The 16,053-nt window shown below is 42.2% G+C and overlaps 1 protein-coding gene across 17 annotated transcripts in view; it reads right to left on the minus strand.

The window, feature by feature from the left end:
* Positions 1–16,053, minus strand: part of spaca6 (sperm acrosome associated 6) — a 49,181-nt gene that overhangs the window by 18,054 nt on the left and 15,074 nt on the right. For 4 of the 17 annotated variants that reach the window (XM_031852586.1, XM_031852588.1, XM_031852585.1 and 1 more), the window contains 9 exons: positions 15,886–15,945; positions 3,090–7,824; positions 2,896–2,982; positions 2,670–2,741; positions 2,402–2,425; positions 2,239–2,316; positions 1,683–1,786; positions 879–1,035; positions 74–251 (listed from right to left, as the gene is read on the minus strand). In XM_031852586.1, coding sequence (XP_031708446.1) covers positions 74–251; positions 879–1,035; positions 1,683–1,786; positions 2,239–2,316; positions 2,402–2,425; positions 2,670–2,741; positions 2,896–2,982; positions 3,090–3,303 — 914 coding nt within the window. In that variant the 5' untranslated portion in view covers positions 3,304–7,824; positions 15,886–15,945. Of the gene's footprint in view, positions 1–73; positions 252–878; positions 1,036–1,682; positions 1,787–2,238; positions 2,317–2,401; positions 2,426–2,669; positions 2,742–2,895; positions 2,983–3,089; positions 7,825–7,946; positions 8,254–15,885; positions 15,946–16,053 lie in introns of those variants that run through there. The other 13 variants (XM_031852595.1, XM_031852592.1, XM_031852591.1 and 10 more) reach the window with 13 other exon arrangements.

Genomic DNA, 16,053 nt, shown 5'->3' on the forward strand with positions numbered 1-16,053 from the left:
CAGCTTGACTTCACATTTATAAGGTTCTTTGCTGTTTGTGTCTCATATTGTAGAAATAAAAGATTTGTTTTACCCCAGGGAGAGGAACAGCAGCAGAAGCAAAGCAGTTAAACAGGCAGTGAGAAGCGGTGGCGAGGGGAGGAGGGAGGGGGGCGAACCAGCAGGCTCAGGGAGTAACCGTCCTTCTGGGAGCAGAGACAGGTCGAATATCTCCTGCAGCTCTGTGTGGCCTTCCACAACCTGGGGGGTCACTTAGACAGAGAGAGAAAGAATACAGGGGAGAATTTCAACTCACATCGAGGACAGAAAACAACAATGATGAAGGAATAGGGAGAGTGATAAAAGAAAACCAGTTCATTGAGTAAAAACATTTTATTTATACTTTGACATTAATTTGAAACTATTTGTCATAGAGAAGAAGAAAAGTAAAAGAAAACAAAAGTCTGTCCTTAATGCAATGAAGCCTAGTAAGAATTTACATAGATGCTTAGGAAAGATACATATGTACTGATACAGTGCATATTATGCACTTATGCAAAGCTGTATGATTATGCATATCTATATATTGATATTCATAAATAAGAATCCACTCATTTACATACATACGTACCAATACATTTCAATGATGGCCTCCATTTTGTTTCAACTGTCAATATTTCTTAGGAATGGAGGAATGATTTTTTCTCCAGGCTTCCCATTTCCCCCCCCAAAGCTATTCTCAATATTCTAACCTTATTTAGGCTGCATCTATTCATACTGCATCTGTATCTTCTACGCATATTCTCTCCTTAAGTGTGAAGGAGTTGTTTTGTCCACCCATTCATCAGTACTAATCACAGTTTCCAATTCTTTCTCCTAAAAGTGGTGTATCTTGTTACCTGTGAGATAGTAGTAAAGCCTGACAATGGAGTGTTGGCCTGAGTAGATCTCACACTTGTAGGTGCCCTGATGCTGCAAGCTGGTTGAAGGGATGGAATAGAGCATGTCCACCCCCGCAGTCACTTCTTTGAACTGGTCCACCTGCTGGGTTTTCTCCTGTCCAGGCATACATTTTTACAAATTCTGATCATTTATGATAATCTGCAAGGATGCAAAGACAGATTTCATACTGTATGTGCTGACGTAATAGTTTTAGGGAATACACCGGTATTCACTTTCTTGCTGGAAGTTAGATGAGAAGATTGATGCCACTCTAGTAAGCGTAATTATGAATCCCAATGTATTTCTTCACAAGACCCGCCCTGCTTTCGGCAGAGACGATTGGTTCAGGTTAGGCCTTAACCGTGAGAAGTCAGGATAGCCCATTGGTGAGGGCATATAACTGGCTACAACCAGCAGCCAGTTAGCTTAGCGTAAAGACCGAAAATAGAGGGGGAAAAGCTAGTGTGAATTTGTCAGCAGGTAACATCAACCTACCGGCACTTCTAAAGCTCACTAATTAGTCTCTCTCTCTCTCTCTCTCTCTCTCTCTCTCACACTCACTCACTCACTCACACACTCTCACACACACACACACACACACACACACACACACACAATGTCCTTTTTAGACTTCATTTATTATTTTGTTAAACAAATGAGACTGTACGTATGTGTTGAATAGTGAGCTTTGGAGGTGCTGGAGTAACTTCTTCACTAAGCAGCCCCTTGACCCTCTATTGTGTTGGGTTTGTTTGGCGTACCTCTTCTGCAACACTCCAGATCACCTCGATGTCGTCTGGTAAGTGAAATGGCACTTCGCACCATATTTGGCTCCTACTGTTCTCCGTTACGTTCATTTCTTTAACTGACACAAACATATAGCCACACACACAGATAACATTCACAGGGCTCTTGCAGTCTGAGCCTTCCTTAATGATAATACTTAAGCCTAGTCTCTGAGGAATGGAGTAAAAGTGATGATATGCTAAACAGTGGCTGTGCTGTACAGGGTTGATATGAATACCATCGTGTGTGGGAGTCAACTGTCACCTTGCATAAAGAAGCCAAGGACTTAAAGAGTACCTTGGGGGCTCCGTGCAAAAGATATAATGTGAGGAAATAAAACCTTCCCTTGGTCTCTTTTTCAAATTTCAACTTTCTGCTAAGAGCATTTCAAGGATCAAGAGTGGATGCTTATGAGCGTGAGAATATAGTTATGCAAGGATGTGTCAAGTCTGGATTAGAACACCTTTTCCTATTTAGAAATTGTGATGCAACGGTGTCACTAACCCAATATGTTGGTTTATTAATACTCACATGGACAGTCGAGAGGGAGTCCACAGGAGTCGTAGTGGCAGGTAATACAGTTGTATACTGCACCTGCACTCTGAAAACCTGATGGGTGCATGAAACTAACATTGATACAAGATATTTTGTTAATAATGACAGTTACTTAAGAGATAAAAAAAAATACACTAACCACAAGGAGGGACGCATCCAGAGACTGTGAAAACAAAAGGATAGTTAAATTAGATTGCTAAATGCTATTTCGATCAGATTCAGTGCCAACATCCAGAGGTATGAGTCAGTTCAACCAGACTGCTTCCTTTATTCTCTACAGTATTTGAAAGGCTGTAATACCGTAACTAGCTTATTACAGCGAGTACAGAGATCTGAGGGAGCTGTAATGACCTAATATGGGCCTTACCAAAGATGAAAAGATGAAGGAAAAGGGGACCATGTCTCACCTCTAGGCAGTTTGGAGGCAGCTGCGATGAAATTGTCTGCTGCTGTCTGCAACCTTTCCTCATACACTGTGTCTGATGGATGGAGAGGAGGAAGACTGAAATATTTGGCTTAACACATACTGGTGAATTGTATGCTTTAGGGCATCATTTTGAAATCTCATTTCTAACTCTCCGTTTCGGACCAATTCTGATGCTCTAAAGACTCATTTAATTGTGCAGTTATTACCTTTATTCAGCTTCTCGTGGAACTCTTCCACCATGGGCAGGATTTCTGCATCCAGAAGTTCTTTCAGTTGTTTGTCGTAACCTCCACCTGCAAGAGGGACACAGCTATTACTGTGTACATAATGTTTTTGTGTTTGCCTTGAAGAAAAATTCTAAAACATTATAAAAAGTACCAAAAAAGATCATTTTCCGCACCCACTCTTGCAGCCTCAATCACTCTCTCATTTTTGTTGAATATACGGTCCAGCTTCCTGAAGCATTCGTCAACATTTCTAACATTGTGTTCAGTCAAAATGTGACCCCAACACAGGCGAAGAGCGTCTGAAACGTCCACAAAGCACTGAAAGCAGCTCAGAGAGGTCCCGAACAGCAAGCTAACGCACACGAGACACAAAGCAGAGGTGCACATTTTGCAGCATGAGCAAGAAACTCAAACAAAGGTTTCTATACAAACTGTTTATATTCAAATCCTGGGCTCATAGTGACCACAAGGATGCATATTATGCATATTATTCAGTATTTTGAAAATAATCAAAAGGTTTGAATATGAATTTTAGGTACATATATCCCACATGAAATTTAACACAAGATGTTAAAAATGTTCTGCTCCGGTTCCTCAACATGCTCGAGTTTGAAAGGAGAGTATCACAGACTCCCCTCTATACTTCCCTCCATTCTATTGTCTCCCCCGATTTCCTGCTGCCTCAATGCACCAGTTTTACTGCAGAGCTCAGAGGTGGAGCGAGCCAAGGTGGGAGGCGGCGGTGTAGGGGAGAGGGGCAGATGAAGAGGGAGTTAAATGCTTATGCAGTCGAGGGACAAAGTGGAAAGCGTGCTGGCAAGTAAACTCAAAAGAAATACACAAAGAGTAAAAGTCTAATTGGTGGTGTGGGGGTGGCGAGACGGAGAGTCAAAGCCAAATAGGAAGAGAAAAAAAGGGAACAAAAGGATCATCAATAGAATAATGAGCGGCGAGAGAGAGAGACGGCGCATATTCTTGCTGGTGGAGTTAAGAAAATTTTAGAAGTAGTGGTGAAATAATGTTAGAGAAAATGAAGCGAGGAGGAACAAAGAGGGTGCAAGAGGCAAGAGAGGACGTGTAAGTGACAGACTGAGGCAGAGGAGGAGGAAGAGGGAACGGGACTACAAATCAAGTCGACCGCCTCATCACATCCTGTATCCCCCACTCGGTCTCCCATCCCCCCCCCCCCTCTCCTCCCTGGTCCCTCACTCCCCGTGCATCTCCATGGCAACCAGACAGGGTGCCTAATACATGAACTTAATATATTTCCAGTGGCGGGGTGAGCTGGGTACTAATGCATTCATCCGTCTCCACACAGACAATCCAATCAATATTAGGCAAGAGTCTGCTCCAGGACTGACAAAGTCAGACGGTCCAACGCGGAAAATCCCAAATACGTGTCTGTGGTGTGTTTGAGTACATTTTACAATTTGTTGCTACAAGGCACTTTGATAAAAATCTTCTCATGACCATTTATAAATATAATCATTACAATTTCAAGTTGTACAAAAAACCCCCAAAAAAAACAAGGCTTTATATGAAAGATGACACCGTTTTGTCAAAGAAAGCAAAATAATCTTCACAAGATGTTTTCAATTACTCATTTTAAAAACTGGTGCTTCATGTAAAAAAAAAAAAAAAAAAATCCAGCCTTTTGGCTCAGTGTAGCAAAGATATAATGCATGAACTGTAGACAAATGAAATTGAGATTGCAAATTTAACACCTGTGGAGTTTTTCGGGTGAGAAAGACGTATTTAAAAAAATTTAAATATACATTACAACAACCTTTTTTGGCATATTTTATTAACATACTGAGATGGAATACAGGGCACTTTTCCAGTACAAAGCACAAAACATGCACATGATGTACAAATAACATTTCTTTCTGAAAGTGGCATAACTGACGGGGTCACAACCCTCGGCTGTCTTCCTATTAGCCCCCATTGAGGGCTATAAACACAAAGCCAGCCAATAGGGTTGGCCCTCTGAGTGTCTGTGCTGCAGACGGGGTGTTCTTCGTCTTCATCATCATCATCATGACGACGACAGGTAAACATATTCTGAAAACAGTCAACGTACTGAAGAAACCCACAGCTGGGTACTAAGATAAATTACAGCTAGAAGAAAACATGACATTGCATCCTCTGAGTTTTCTTGTATTGTAAACATTCTGTGAGAACAAGGGAAACAAAACACACGACTTTCTGGGGAGAAAAAAATTCCATCATGGAATAATTTACATACAAAAATGCCCCTTTTTTTGTAGGACGTTGAAACTGAATGCAGCCCTGTTCCCGAGGACCTCACCTGTGACCTGCTTTGACCTCACAGGTTAAGGGTCTCAGGGACAGAGGGGCATACTGAGAAATTAAAATACACAGGGAGGCTTTAAATTTGTATTCAAAGTACAAAAAAAAAGCAACACGGAGGTAAAACTTATTTAAAGAAAGAACCGCAGAGCCGCAGCACCGAGACAAAGGCACGACCTCATCTGACATTTGGATTCTGCGGCACCGACTGGTCTCCGTGCTGGCTGCAGATCACAAGCAAAACTAATCAGATCAATTAAAACAATCATCACATATTTGTCTTCATTTCCTCCACACTAATCTGTTGCCTTGCAGTGCAGCAATGACGAGTAAAGTAACATTTTTCACATCGAGGCTCAAATAATCTCAGCAATGCAGCAGTTGAGCACACTGTGGAGGAGACAAATTCATTTAGGAGAAACAATTAATTTTAAACTGTTTATATATCATGGGCGTTTTTGAACATGATTAATTGAGCACTGACAAATTACAGTGTCTTTTCTGAGCTCAGTGCTCTGAGAGGGCTTTAAAAATAACCTCAATACGTATGTAAGAAACAGAAGCAAAATTACAGTCTAGAACTTAAATGTCAAATAAAGGGACGGTTATCTTAACTTTCTTGGTAACTGCCCGAACCTTTTCCTCTATGTAAGACATAAATGGCAGAATCTTTGCCTAAAACGTAACTTATGCATCATAAAAACTGATAATTATCTTTAGTTCTTGAGAATTGCTGTGGTTTAATCCTTCACTTTAATCCTTGTAAGGACAATTTTCATTAAGTTAAGTTCTGTAAGAGGAATTTACAGGAATATACAGTATATACATCTACAAATGTCGCACTTATTAATAAGTCATAATGTTTAATAGTCCAATATTAACAGGAAGACAGGATCTTTCTTCTGACTTACCAGTTGAGATGAAACGAGAGCAGGACAAGGTGCGCACAGACGACACAAATCCACCTGTAAATGTAAAGTAAACATGATGACACTTCAGACAACAATATCAAACTGGAGCCTTTTTATAAACCCTAACATATCAATGTAAAACTTTCTACATCTTTTGGCGATGACAGAAAGAAAATTAACTGCTAGAAATATCAGAAGCCAATGCCCCCCACTGGTAGACAGACAGAATGACACATGGCGACTGGGGAAGACTGAATATGTTCGTATGTTGTGGAAAAGGGAAATACATTCGACACATTTTGTGACTCGTGACTCATGTAAAACGCCTCACGTCGAATCTGAATCAAGGTGCCTGCGTCATATTCTGCATCAAATTGAACCGCATTAATGCACATTACGTATTACTACAGTTATTACTTTGTGAGCTACAGGCCTCAACGATTTTGGAATATAGAGGTGTGATTTTTCAGATCGTCTCAGTTAATGTTGCATGTGGCAGCCGGATCAGACCACAGGGAACAGCACACATTTGTCATAACTTCACCGGGAAATTAATGGTGGATTTTTCTGCGGAGGAGGTTGCTTTCAGGTTTGTTTAAAATACTGTCATTCATCTCAGTATGACTCAGTATTTATGCCAAATCTCAAAGCACAACAGAAATAAAAATTTCTCCCTACCTCAGCTCTTTCCATCTTTTTGTTGTCGTTACATTGCCATCCTCGTCACAGACATACCTCACCTAATCAAACATGTCAAGTCAAACACTGGCCAACTCAACCTCCCACTTCAATATAAACTGGTGTAGTGTGCTGTGCTCGTCTTAGTGTCCGAATGTTTTGACACCATCTAATTGTCCTCTTTTTTTATTATTGTTATACTGCACCAAGAAAAAGAAGAAAGAAAGAAAAGACATGATCATTTCTATATTGAACACATTCGTGATAATTGCAGGAGGTGTAAATGCATATTGCTTAACACTGCCAGTCAAGACAATTAAATTCCTTGACAGCTGTTAATTTTACCAATTTCCCTGCCAGATGTATTTAATTATAATGGGGTGCATATCACACACACACTTCTTTTCCTCTGAGATTTACAAATAACATAAAAGTAATAAAAATGTGAATTAAAACGAGATGCAAATCAAACGCGAAACATAAAATATGACCTGCCGACAACATGCAGTCTGGACACTAGTTGAAAGACTTTTCAGTGTGCGCAAACACATTCACATTCATACTACAAGTATATACAGGTAGAAGAGTGCGCACATGCATGCACGTACATCAAAACATGACTGGTTCCATTACTGTCAAAGGAAAGGATATGAAAAATTAGTGATGAAAAAGTTTCAGACAAAAATGCATGTCAGCTCTGCATAAAAAATAAATAAAAAATCTCTTTAAAATCCTTAATCTGCATTCACCTTGTTAGTGAAAACGTAAAAAAGAAAAACCACCTTACAGTCAGCCTCTTCTTTTCCTTTCCCAGTCAGAGTGAGTCTGTGTTTCCTCTCTCTCTCTCTGATGGTCTATGGGCCAGACAGAGAGCCCAGCGGCAGGTAGGTTACAGACAATAGTATTGATTCCATCTCCCTGCTCTCTACCTACCTACCTGACTAACACCAACATCTATACAGCCGCTCACCTTTTGTCTCCGCAGGGCTGCCATCACAAACGCTCAGCGCTGCAAACAAGAGGAAAATAAAAAGCAGAGTAAAAAGCGTGCTTCACATGCGTACAATGCTTGTACGCCAAACCTCCCAGTGCACGCTATCCAACACTTACAGACGACACACACTCATTTACCCTTCGTGCTGCATTCATGGTCTCTAGTCGTCTCCCTTTGCTTTCATTGTACCTCAAAGTCTCCTCTCTTCCTTCCTCTCTCCCTCTTTTACACTCTCTAGTCGTCATCCTGCCATCTCCCCCCTTTTCCTCTCACGTTTTTCAAGCCTTACGTCTCTACTAGCCCAGTCCCCCCACCCCCACCCCCCCAATACACACACTCCAGGCTGAGCTTCGCGTGTATGTGTGAACGATGGAAAGAGAGAGTGAATAAGAATGCAGCGAGTGCATGCATGTGTGTGTTTGTATGCGTGTCTACGAAAGAGAGGAACAGTGTGTGTGTGTGTGTGAGAGTGAGAGAGAGGGAGACAACGGGGGGAGGGAGGTAGGGTGGCGGAGAGGCTAGCAGAAAGTGGGGATGGAGGGGGAGGGTCAGAATCTCTAATAGAATGAGAATACAGAGAAAATATGAAGCCCAGGAGTCTCGTGAACCTGAGAGCCTGACATTACTGCCTCCTCCTACGTGTACAGCAATCATACCATCATCAAATTGATTACAGGATTTACGGTGTTGATCCAACACAACTGTAAATTGCAGCGGGAGTGACATCAAATGCATTAAATAAACCCACGGTGGAAAGCTTTGCCAATTATGAGAATGTGTCTTGATTATACAGCTTAACATCAGAGGTGGACAATATGCAGTTCGGTACAATCAAACTGATCCAGAAAGTCTTTCATTGTTGTTTAAACAGCCTCTGAGAAAGACACCCACACTGTGTTGCATGCATACATAAATAACTGTTATGTAATATTTTACAATTCTCTCATATTTTTATACATTTATTTCTGTTCAGCTGCTCAGTCCATTCACGTCTAAAGGCAGTTTGATTCTAACGTGTGTGCTACTCTCCGAGAGGACAGAGCGTTGAAGTTCGTTGGATAACAGAATCATTTGGCCCTGAGAGAATCTGAGTAAATCTAATTTAGACCCACTGATTGGCTGTCGGTTCAGCGAGATGGAGCATAAACACTACACTTGATGTGTAAGCATCATTAATGGCACCTAAGTGTTGTACAACAGAGAATATCCCCAACGTGTCACACATATAGAGCAAAGGAGGGTAAACTGAAAAAGAGAATCCTTTGTTTTTGGCCTGAAGGAGCGAGTGATGACTGAGGCTTGGGATAACCAGCAATCCATCAGAAAGATGTTAACACCCATCTAACAAAAATGAGGGTTTTAAATTGAGAAAAGGACAAGTAAGCACATCGATAGTTTGTGGCATTTAGTGAGAATTTTACAACCCGTCTCACTGAATAGCAAGAGCTGACATCTACATATGATGGGAATCGATTGAGACAAACTCGTCTTCACCTTCTTTCAAAGGGCTTTCAGATGAGGCTTCGGTTTCATAAATATGCACGACGAGCAGCCAACCTTTCAGAAATGTAGGTTAGAATAAAAACACTACACTATACATCCATAATACCTCATGAATATTCACGACGTACTCACATCGCCTATACTGGTCTGTGTCAAAATAGCAGCGGTTATTCTAGACAGAGTACAGCTGAATGCATTTCCCGCTTTCATCCTATTCTGTATAACTGTCTTATTCACAGCTCCGATGCACTACAGGACTCCTCACATCCTCCTCCGTAGCCGCAACCACACTGTAATGCCATGCCACCTACATTTGCATAGAAACAACATGCTGATGGTGTTAACAGTATCTGCTCTGATGTGTGCTGCACCATCCCTTTGCATTCAATGTGAGCTCCTTTGCAATATGTGCTTGCGCAGCACATACATCCCATCTGGTCCGGCATTAATGTCACCAACAGAAATTCCTGTACGTTAACAAAAAAACTTAAGACTCTGATGGTGAATAGATTACGGCGTGCAGGAGCCTAACTCCTCCGTCTGTCTTTTGCCATAATGCTAAATTGCAGCACGGCTTTTTGAGACGTTGGCTATCTGGACGCCAATTTGACTTAAAAACCAAGAAAAAGCAGCTCTCTCTGGTATGAGCAGTGTTCGAACCTGAGTGACGAATGCAGAATGTCCCAGACAGATGTGTGTGCGTGTGCCTGGGTATGGTTGTATGCGTGTGTATTGCCTGCGGCTGCACTCTGCAGTGCCACAGAGACAAAGCAATGGGAGTGCTTCACAGGGATGACATCATCAGTCTGGGATGGTGTCTGCCTCGTCTGTTTTAGGATGCTCCAGTTCTCAGTTATAGTCCCAAGAGATGGGAGACGGCATCATTTCTGACAGCACACTCCTTCTCATCACACCTGTTTTCATAAAGTTGTGTACGAGTGCACAAATAAAAAAAAAAGGTATTAAAGAGAGTGAAGTAGGATACATTTTTAGGGTGCTTCAAGGAGGCCGTGGTGCTTTGTATCGGGAGAGGTTGTGGCGTTTCACTTGCGATTCCAACCTTGAAAAAGACATTTAGAGCAGCATATGTGGATGTTTGAGAATATGTTGGTGTAACAGTCTGATCCCACATATGCACAGTGTGCAGCATCTGCCATGCTGGAAAATGAGCCAAGTATTACCGGTCATTGGTATAGCCAATCTGTACCACATTGTTTGTGAGAGAGCGAGAGACAGGGAGGGTGAGGCAGGGCAGACGGCTCTTCCTCCCACGTACATTATCCTTGCCCCGCACACCTTACAACCGTCAGACGTTCAAGCTGTCTCTTCTGGCAGGAGAGCAGCGTTGTGCGGTGGGTGATAAAGAGCGCTTCGACCGACTGTGCCGAATCAGCACAATTCTGATATATGCCCCCCTCCTCCCCCTTTTCTAGGAGGGGAGGAGAGCTGGCTATAAACGCACTGCAGATGGCTGCTGTCTCAACCACCAGTCTGACATCCATAGGGGAAGGGAGGAGTGGGAGGAGTAGGGTAATGAAACTGGGGGAAAAAAATGTGCGATTGCGTTTGCTGGCGTGGATGTAGAGGACTGCACAAAGTGGTAACATGGAAGTAGAGTAGTAGATAGTAGCATGTGAGTAGAAGTACAACTTCAGCCTCATCTACCTGTTGTAAACATACAATAGCCTTATACAAGGATCTCACAATGTGCTGCCAAGCACAGGCAGGGAATCCATCTCCATCGTAAAGCACTGTATAACGTGTGATCCATGTCATTTATGTTTTATGTCGTGATTCATTAGGGGACTGAATGGAAATTGGTAGGGGGAGATAGAGGGCAGGAAAGGAGAGTCGTCTTATTCTTGTTGAAGGGTGGGTAGTTTACCTTTTCTCGTCCCAGATTTATTATCCAATTCTTCCCTTATGAGATTTATTGTTTGAAAAATAAGTTCCCTGTTTGGCCATATGTAGAGGAAAACATGGCTTTAGTTTCAGCAATTCTGTGACTAACAGACTATTTTGCATCTTAGGTTTTCTATTATTATTATTATATATGAATACAACCCCCTCTCTACACTAATAGTGTTTAAACAATTCCTGAACAGTCCCTTATCTGACCTCGACATAGCATCATGGATAAAAATCAGGGTTCAGCATCCTCTCTTAAGGTATTTCTGCTGCAGTAGGAACTACTGCATGTCTGTCAAACAGCAGCTCGTCCTCCTGACACATGTCCAGTTGCAACAAATATTTCACACAAAATGACAAACAGGCTCATGGGGAAGTTAGAAAAGACTTCATCAGGATTTTGCCCAAGGGGAGAGTGTCGGATTAGACGTTCAGAGGATAGACATTAAAAAGAAGGATTCATGTCATTAACCACTAGGAGATCCGCTCACGCAGTAGCAACATACTTACCTCTCTGCTGGTGGTGCATTAGATGTGGCAAGGAGTGACTCCGCAGGGAAAGCTAGAAGGTTGTACAGTTATCTCCATGCTGTTTATTATGCGAAACCATACAACCAACTACCTCACCCTGCAGAGCACAGACTGTAGAGCTGCTCCCCAGACAAGATCTTCACCGGCAGGACCAAGGGGGGTGTGTGTGTGCGTGTGTGCATACTCTACGTATACACCTGTCTGGCTCCTGTCTACCAGTCAGCTGATTACCTCATGTCTCATTTATTTTCCGTGTGAGCAATACACACACATCCCTAAAGCCCTCTCTAATTCATTAAAGTGGTATGTGTCTTGTTTGTGTGCGTGTCTGTTATGGTAGAATTATTGGACATTTTTGTTTTCATCACTTGGGTGAAAAAATGCAGTTTGATTGACGTTGCCTTAAGTGACGCATGTTACAGTTCTACAAAATGAAATGGGGAGCAAGTCTGCACTCATGTCTGGGTTGGGAGGACCTAATCTGAGGGCCAACAGGTGGAGTACTACAAACGCTTCGTTTCATACGTTCATTCATAGTATTTCCATCTATTTCTTAGGAGGTGTTGCCCTCTACTGGCGACTGTGCAAACTCCCTCTCACATCTACTTCCCGTCTGTGCTCTGTTCTCTCTGAGCATTGTTACATACAGGATGGTACAAGTACACAATCGCTCTTCCCCTAACATCCTGGAGACAGTTCAAAATCTGCAGCTATTATGTCTGACGCTTTATTGAGCCATATTGTTTGGCTTTGCACTTTCATACAGTCACACAATGCTGCATTTCATCCACATCAGCTGTCTGATTCTACTTAATAGACGGCAGGTTTTCATGGGAGTTGAATGCCATCTGTCGTAAAACACTGTCACCACCATCACGTCTGCTGCTGCGATATCTAAATCTGGGCGACTTGGGCTCCACAGCCAAAACGGAATTTCTTACACGTCGCGCCGAGTGAAAAAAAACAACCACCCTTATAACAAGACTTGTTTTAATTAGCAGATCCTCGCTGTAGGAGTGGTGGTTGCTGCCTGCTAGAGCGCCCCGTCTGCTGGCACAATGCTACATTCCAATAGCTATAAGCCAGCAGTGTTACATTACCCTGAGCATAGCAAGGTGATACGCTATGTAAATGCCATGCAGATCCTTAACAAAAACACAGCATAAAGATGATTTCAGAATTGTAAATATGTTCCCAAAAATATGAAACTAAAACATCTCCTGAGTCTGCATCACTGACTAAAGAGCCGTTACAGGGAGCTCTGCAGCCTCTGCATGAAAATGCGGCTTTGCATGTGGGATTTAAGGAAGCCATCTTCTAATAAAGGAGCTTTATAATACAAGAGTTAAGATCATAGACCGGAGTTAGACCATAGACCGCACCTAGCAATCAGCAGACCTGGCAGAGATGGCTATGGATGTCCATGAGAAAAGACAGAGGAAGAACACAGAGAGCTCCTCTTAAAACCCTTTAGCCAATTGGGGAAACGTGCTGGTGTGACTGTAAATAGGAAGCCAGGTGAATTTGTTTCCTATTTTGTCCTTTTTTTGGTATGCGTTGAGTCCTAATCCTCCATCTGCCGCTCCCAGTCGCTTTTACTCTCCTGCCCCAAAGTGCACCCCCCCCCCCCACCACCACCACACACATCTCCCTCTCAACCTTTTCTATGCTTCAGGCCTCATGGGTCCCGATTTCCCGCCTTTTAACCACCCTGTCTTCATACCCCCCCTCCTGCCTCCTTTACCCACACGTACCCAAAGACTCCTCTACTTTACAGCCAGCGTCTGCAATATCTTCACATTCAAATCACGCAGAAATGCAGTGTAATTGTGCCAATGTCAGCTATCCTTCTCTCCCTACCACTCGCTCCACCCTGAAGCAGGCCTGTCCGAGTGTCTAAACAGTGGAGGACTACTCCGCCAAGACAAACGTCTGGGCTGGTTCATAAATGGGGCGTCTCACTTCAAGTTCCTCTCATACTTCATCCACATACAGTGACAACACACATTGGGATCCCACTTAACGGTTACAGTCGTTAATATAAACAATTCACAGATCCACCAGTCAGCACAACAAGACATTCTGACCTTCAATGCTTTATTACTATATGCCGTAAAATGAACATGATGCAACACCTCTCAAGGCTGAATGTAAAGTACCAGCTGATTTTCAACATGTGTCAGAGCTGCCAAGTTTCCATACATACATAGAGAGATATACAGATATATACACCCCCACACACACACACACCCCCACACACACACCCCCACACACATCTCTCTCTCTGAATGAGGGCAACGTCCCTTTTACGTTGCATGTTTGTAATTTTAGAGTACAACACTTTGATCTGCTGAAATATGCACATGATTTCCCAGGTGAGAGCGATGCTCTATCCAACACTAATCTGCTTTGGTTGACGCCAGCTTCACATAACAAGATGGCAAATTGAATGTTGCCATGGAAACCTTTTGCCTGGCAACTCCAACAGCCTGGCAACTAGCCAAACTGTTGCTACGGCACAGTTGTCAATCTCCGTATGCTGGGATTGGTGTGCGTCTGGCCTTTCGCAGCGCCGCCCTTTCAAAGTTTCCAATAAAATGCACGAGGGAGGAATTCTTTCTCGGGTTCAGAGTCGGTGGAGGTGTGTGTGTGTGTGCGTGTGTGTGTGTGTGTGTGTGAGATGGTATCTGGCAAGAACAAACGGGTTGTCCTGTTATTACAAATAAAGCAGCACAGAAGACAGGGCATCCTACTTTCAACTGTTGTTGCGTCTTCTATTTTGTAGTTCAGTATACGATCTCATTTTAGACCAGCCGTGAATCACAGTGGCTTGATAATAACTTTATATTTAACTGTGTGCAAGCATTATTGACTTTTTTTAGAGAAGAATGATTACATAACTTTTAAATACCCCCAAAGATAATTTCTTGCCAAAATCATTCAAGGACAAATGATCCGTTTTAGATAAAAGACCTAAAGCTCCTTTTAGTTATCCCAATTCATTACGCTCGAGGGCGTGAATAAAGACAATGAGTGGGTAAGGACACTGAGCCACCTTCATCTCTTATTGTAACAGACTTTAAGCTTTTAAATACTTTACCTTCCACTCCAACAATAAAAGTCAGTATTTGTAATAAACAAGGCAGAAGAGCACTTTGTTAGAAGACTAAAAGATAAAAATTCACCTGTGTCAAAGTGGAGCTTTGTCAAACTGCTTATACTATAAAAATACACACAACTGAATAACTGAAGACAAGTGTTGGACAAAGATCCAGGCTGCAAATAAAAATATAACCGTTTGGACATTATACTGTTGTGTTCAGACTCTGTCAGTGCACATTATGTTTTGTTTTTAGTGGAATTTTCCCCTCTGACACAGCCTAAGGTTTAAATCATTGATGTATCTTCCAATGTAGAATGTGTGTATGAAACAGGGAAAACAAAGATACTGATGCAAGAGGAAGAAGAAAAGTAACGGATGCAATGCCTCTAGGGCATCCATCTGAAACCAAGTCGTCTTTTAAAAAGAGTGTAGAGCCGGCCTATTCTCACATCTCACTCTGTGAACTGAGGATTAATTCAACCAAACCAGAGTTGTTGATTCTTGGATCAGTGATACGACTAACCCAAGATACGTTTGCCGAGTTATATTTCGTTTCTGTGCAGTTTGAATAATGTGTTTTTAAGATGCCTTAACGAGGCAAATAAGCCCGTCTGAGTAAAAGTAAACTGTGAAATTTATTTCTGAAGTGAATTACTTTTAGCATCAGCGCTGATTGGACATACACATATAAGGAAGCAAAATTTCCCTTTAAGATTATGTGAAAGCAATTAAACTCACACTATTTGATATATAAAACAGACTGTGCTTGTGTTTATGCATTGACATGTGACATTAACAGGTTTGAGAGTGTGTGTGTGCGTGTACGCACAGATGTATGCGACAAGTAGATCCATTCAAAACCCCATTGAATTATTGTCCAAGCCATTATTTCCCTTGTGTATTGAAAAGTTTAAATGTAGGACTAGCCAAGGAAAACACAGATGGATGGATCGACGGAGGCTTAGCTGAACAGATGAATGGATATGTAAATTGGTACATAGATGTGAAATGTATAACAGAAATATTGTTACCTTGAGATCACTGCCTTGCAAAGTGTGGCAGGTGTTCCTCAGACATGAAGCCAAGGCCGACTGAAACACACACAGAAAACATACACAAATCGGTTAGAAGGAGACAAGCTGGCCTCGTGAAGAGAAAGACTGTTTAACCAAGAGGTCACCGGTTCAATCTCTGTAACA

This window comes from Anarrhichthys ocellatus, unplaced genomic scaffold (assembly GCF_004355925.1).
Source record: "Anarrhichthys ocellatus isolate YVR2014 unplaced genomic scaffold, GSC_Weel_1.0 scaffold13, whole genome shotgun sequence".
NCBI classification, from domain to species: Eukaryota; Metazoa; Chordata; class Actinopteri; order Perciformes; family Anarhichadidae; genus Anarrhichthys; species Anarrhichthys ocellatus.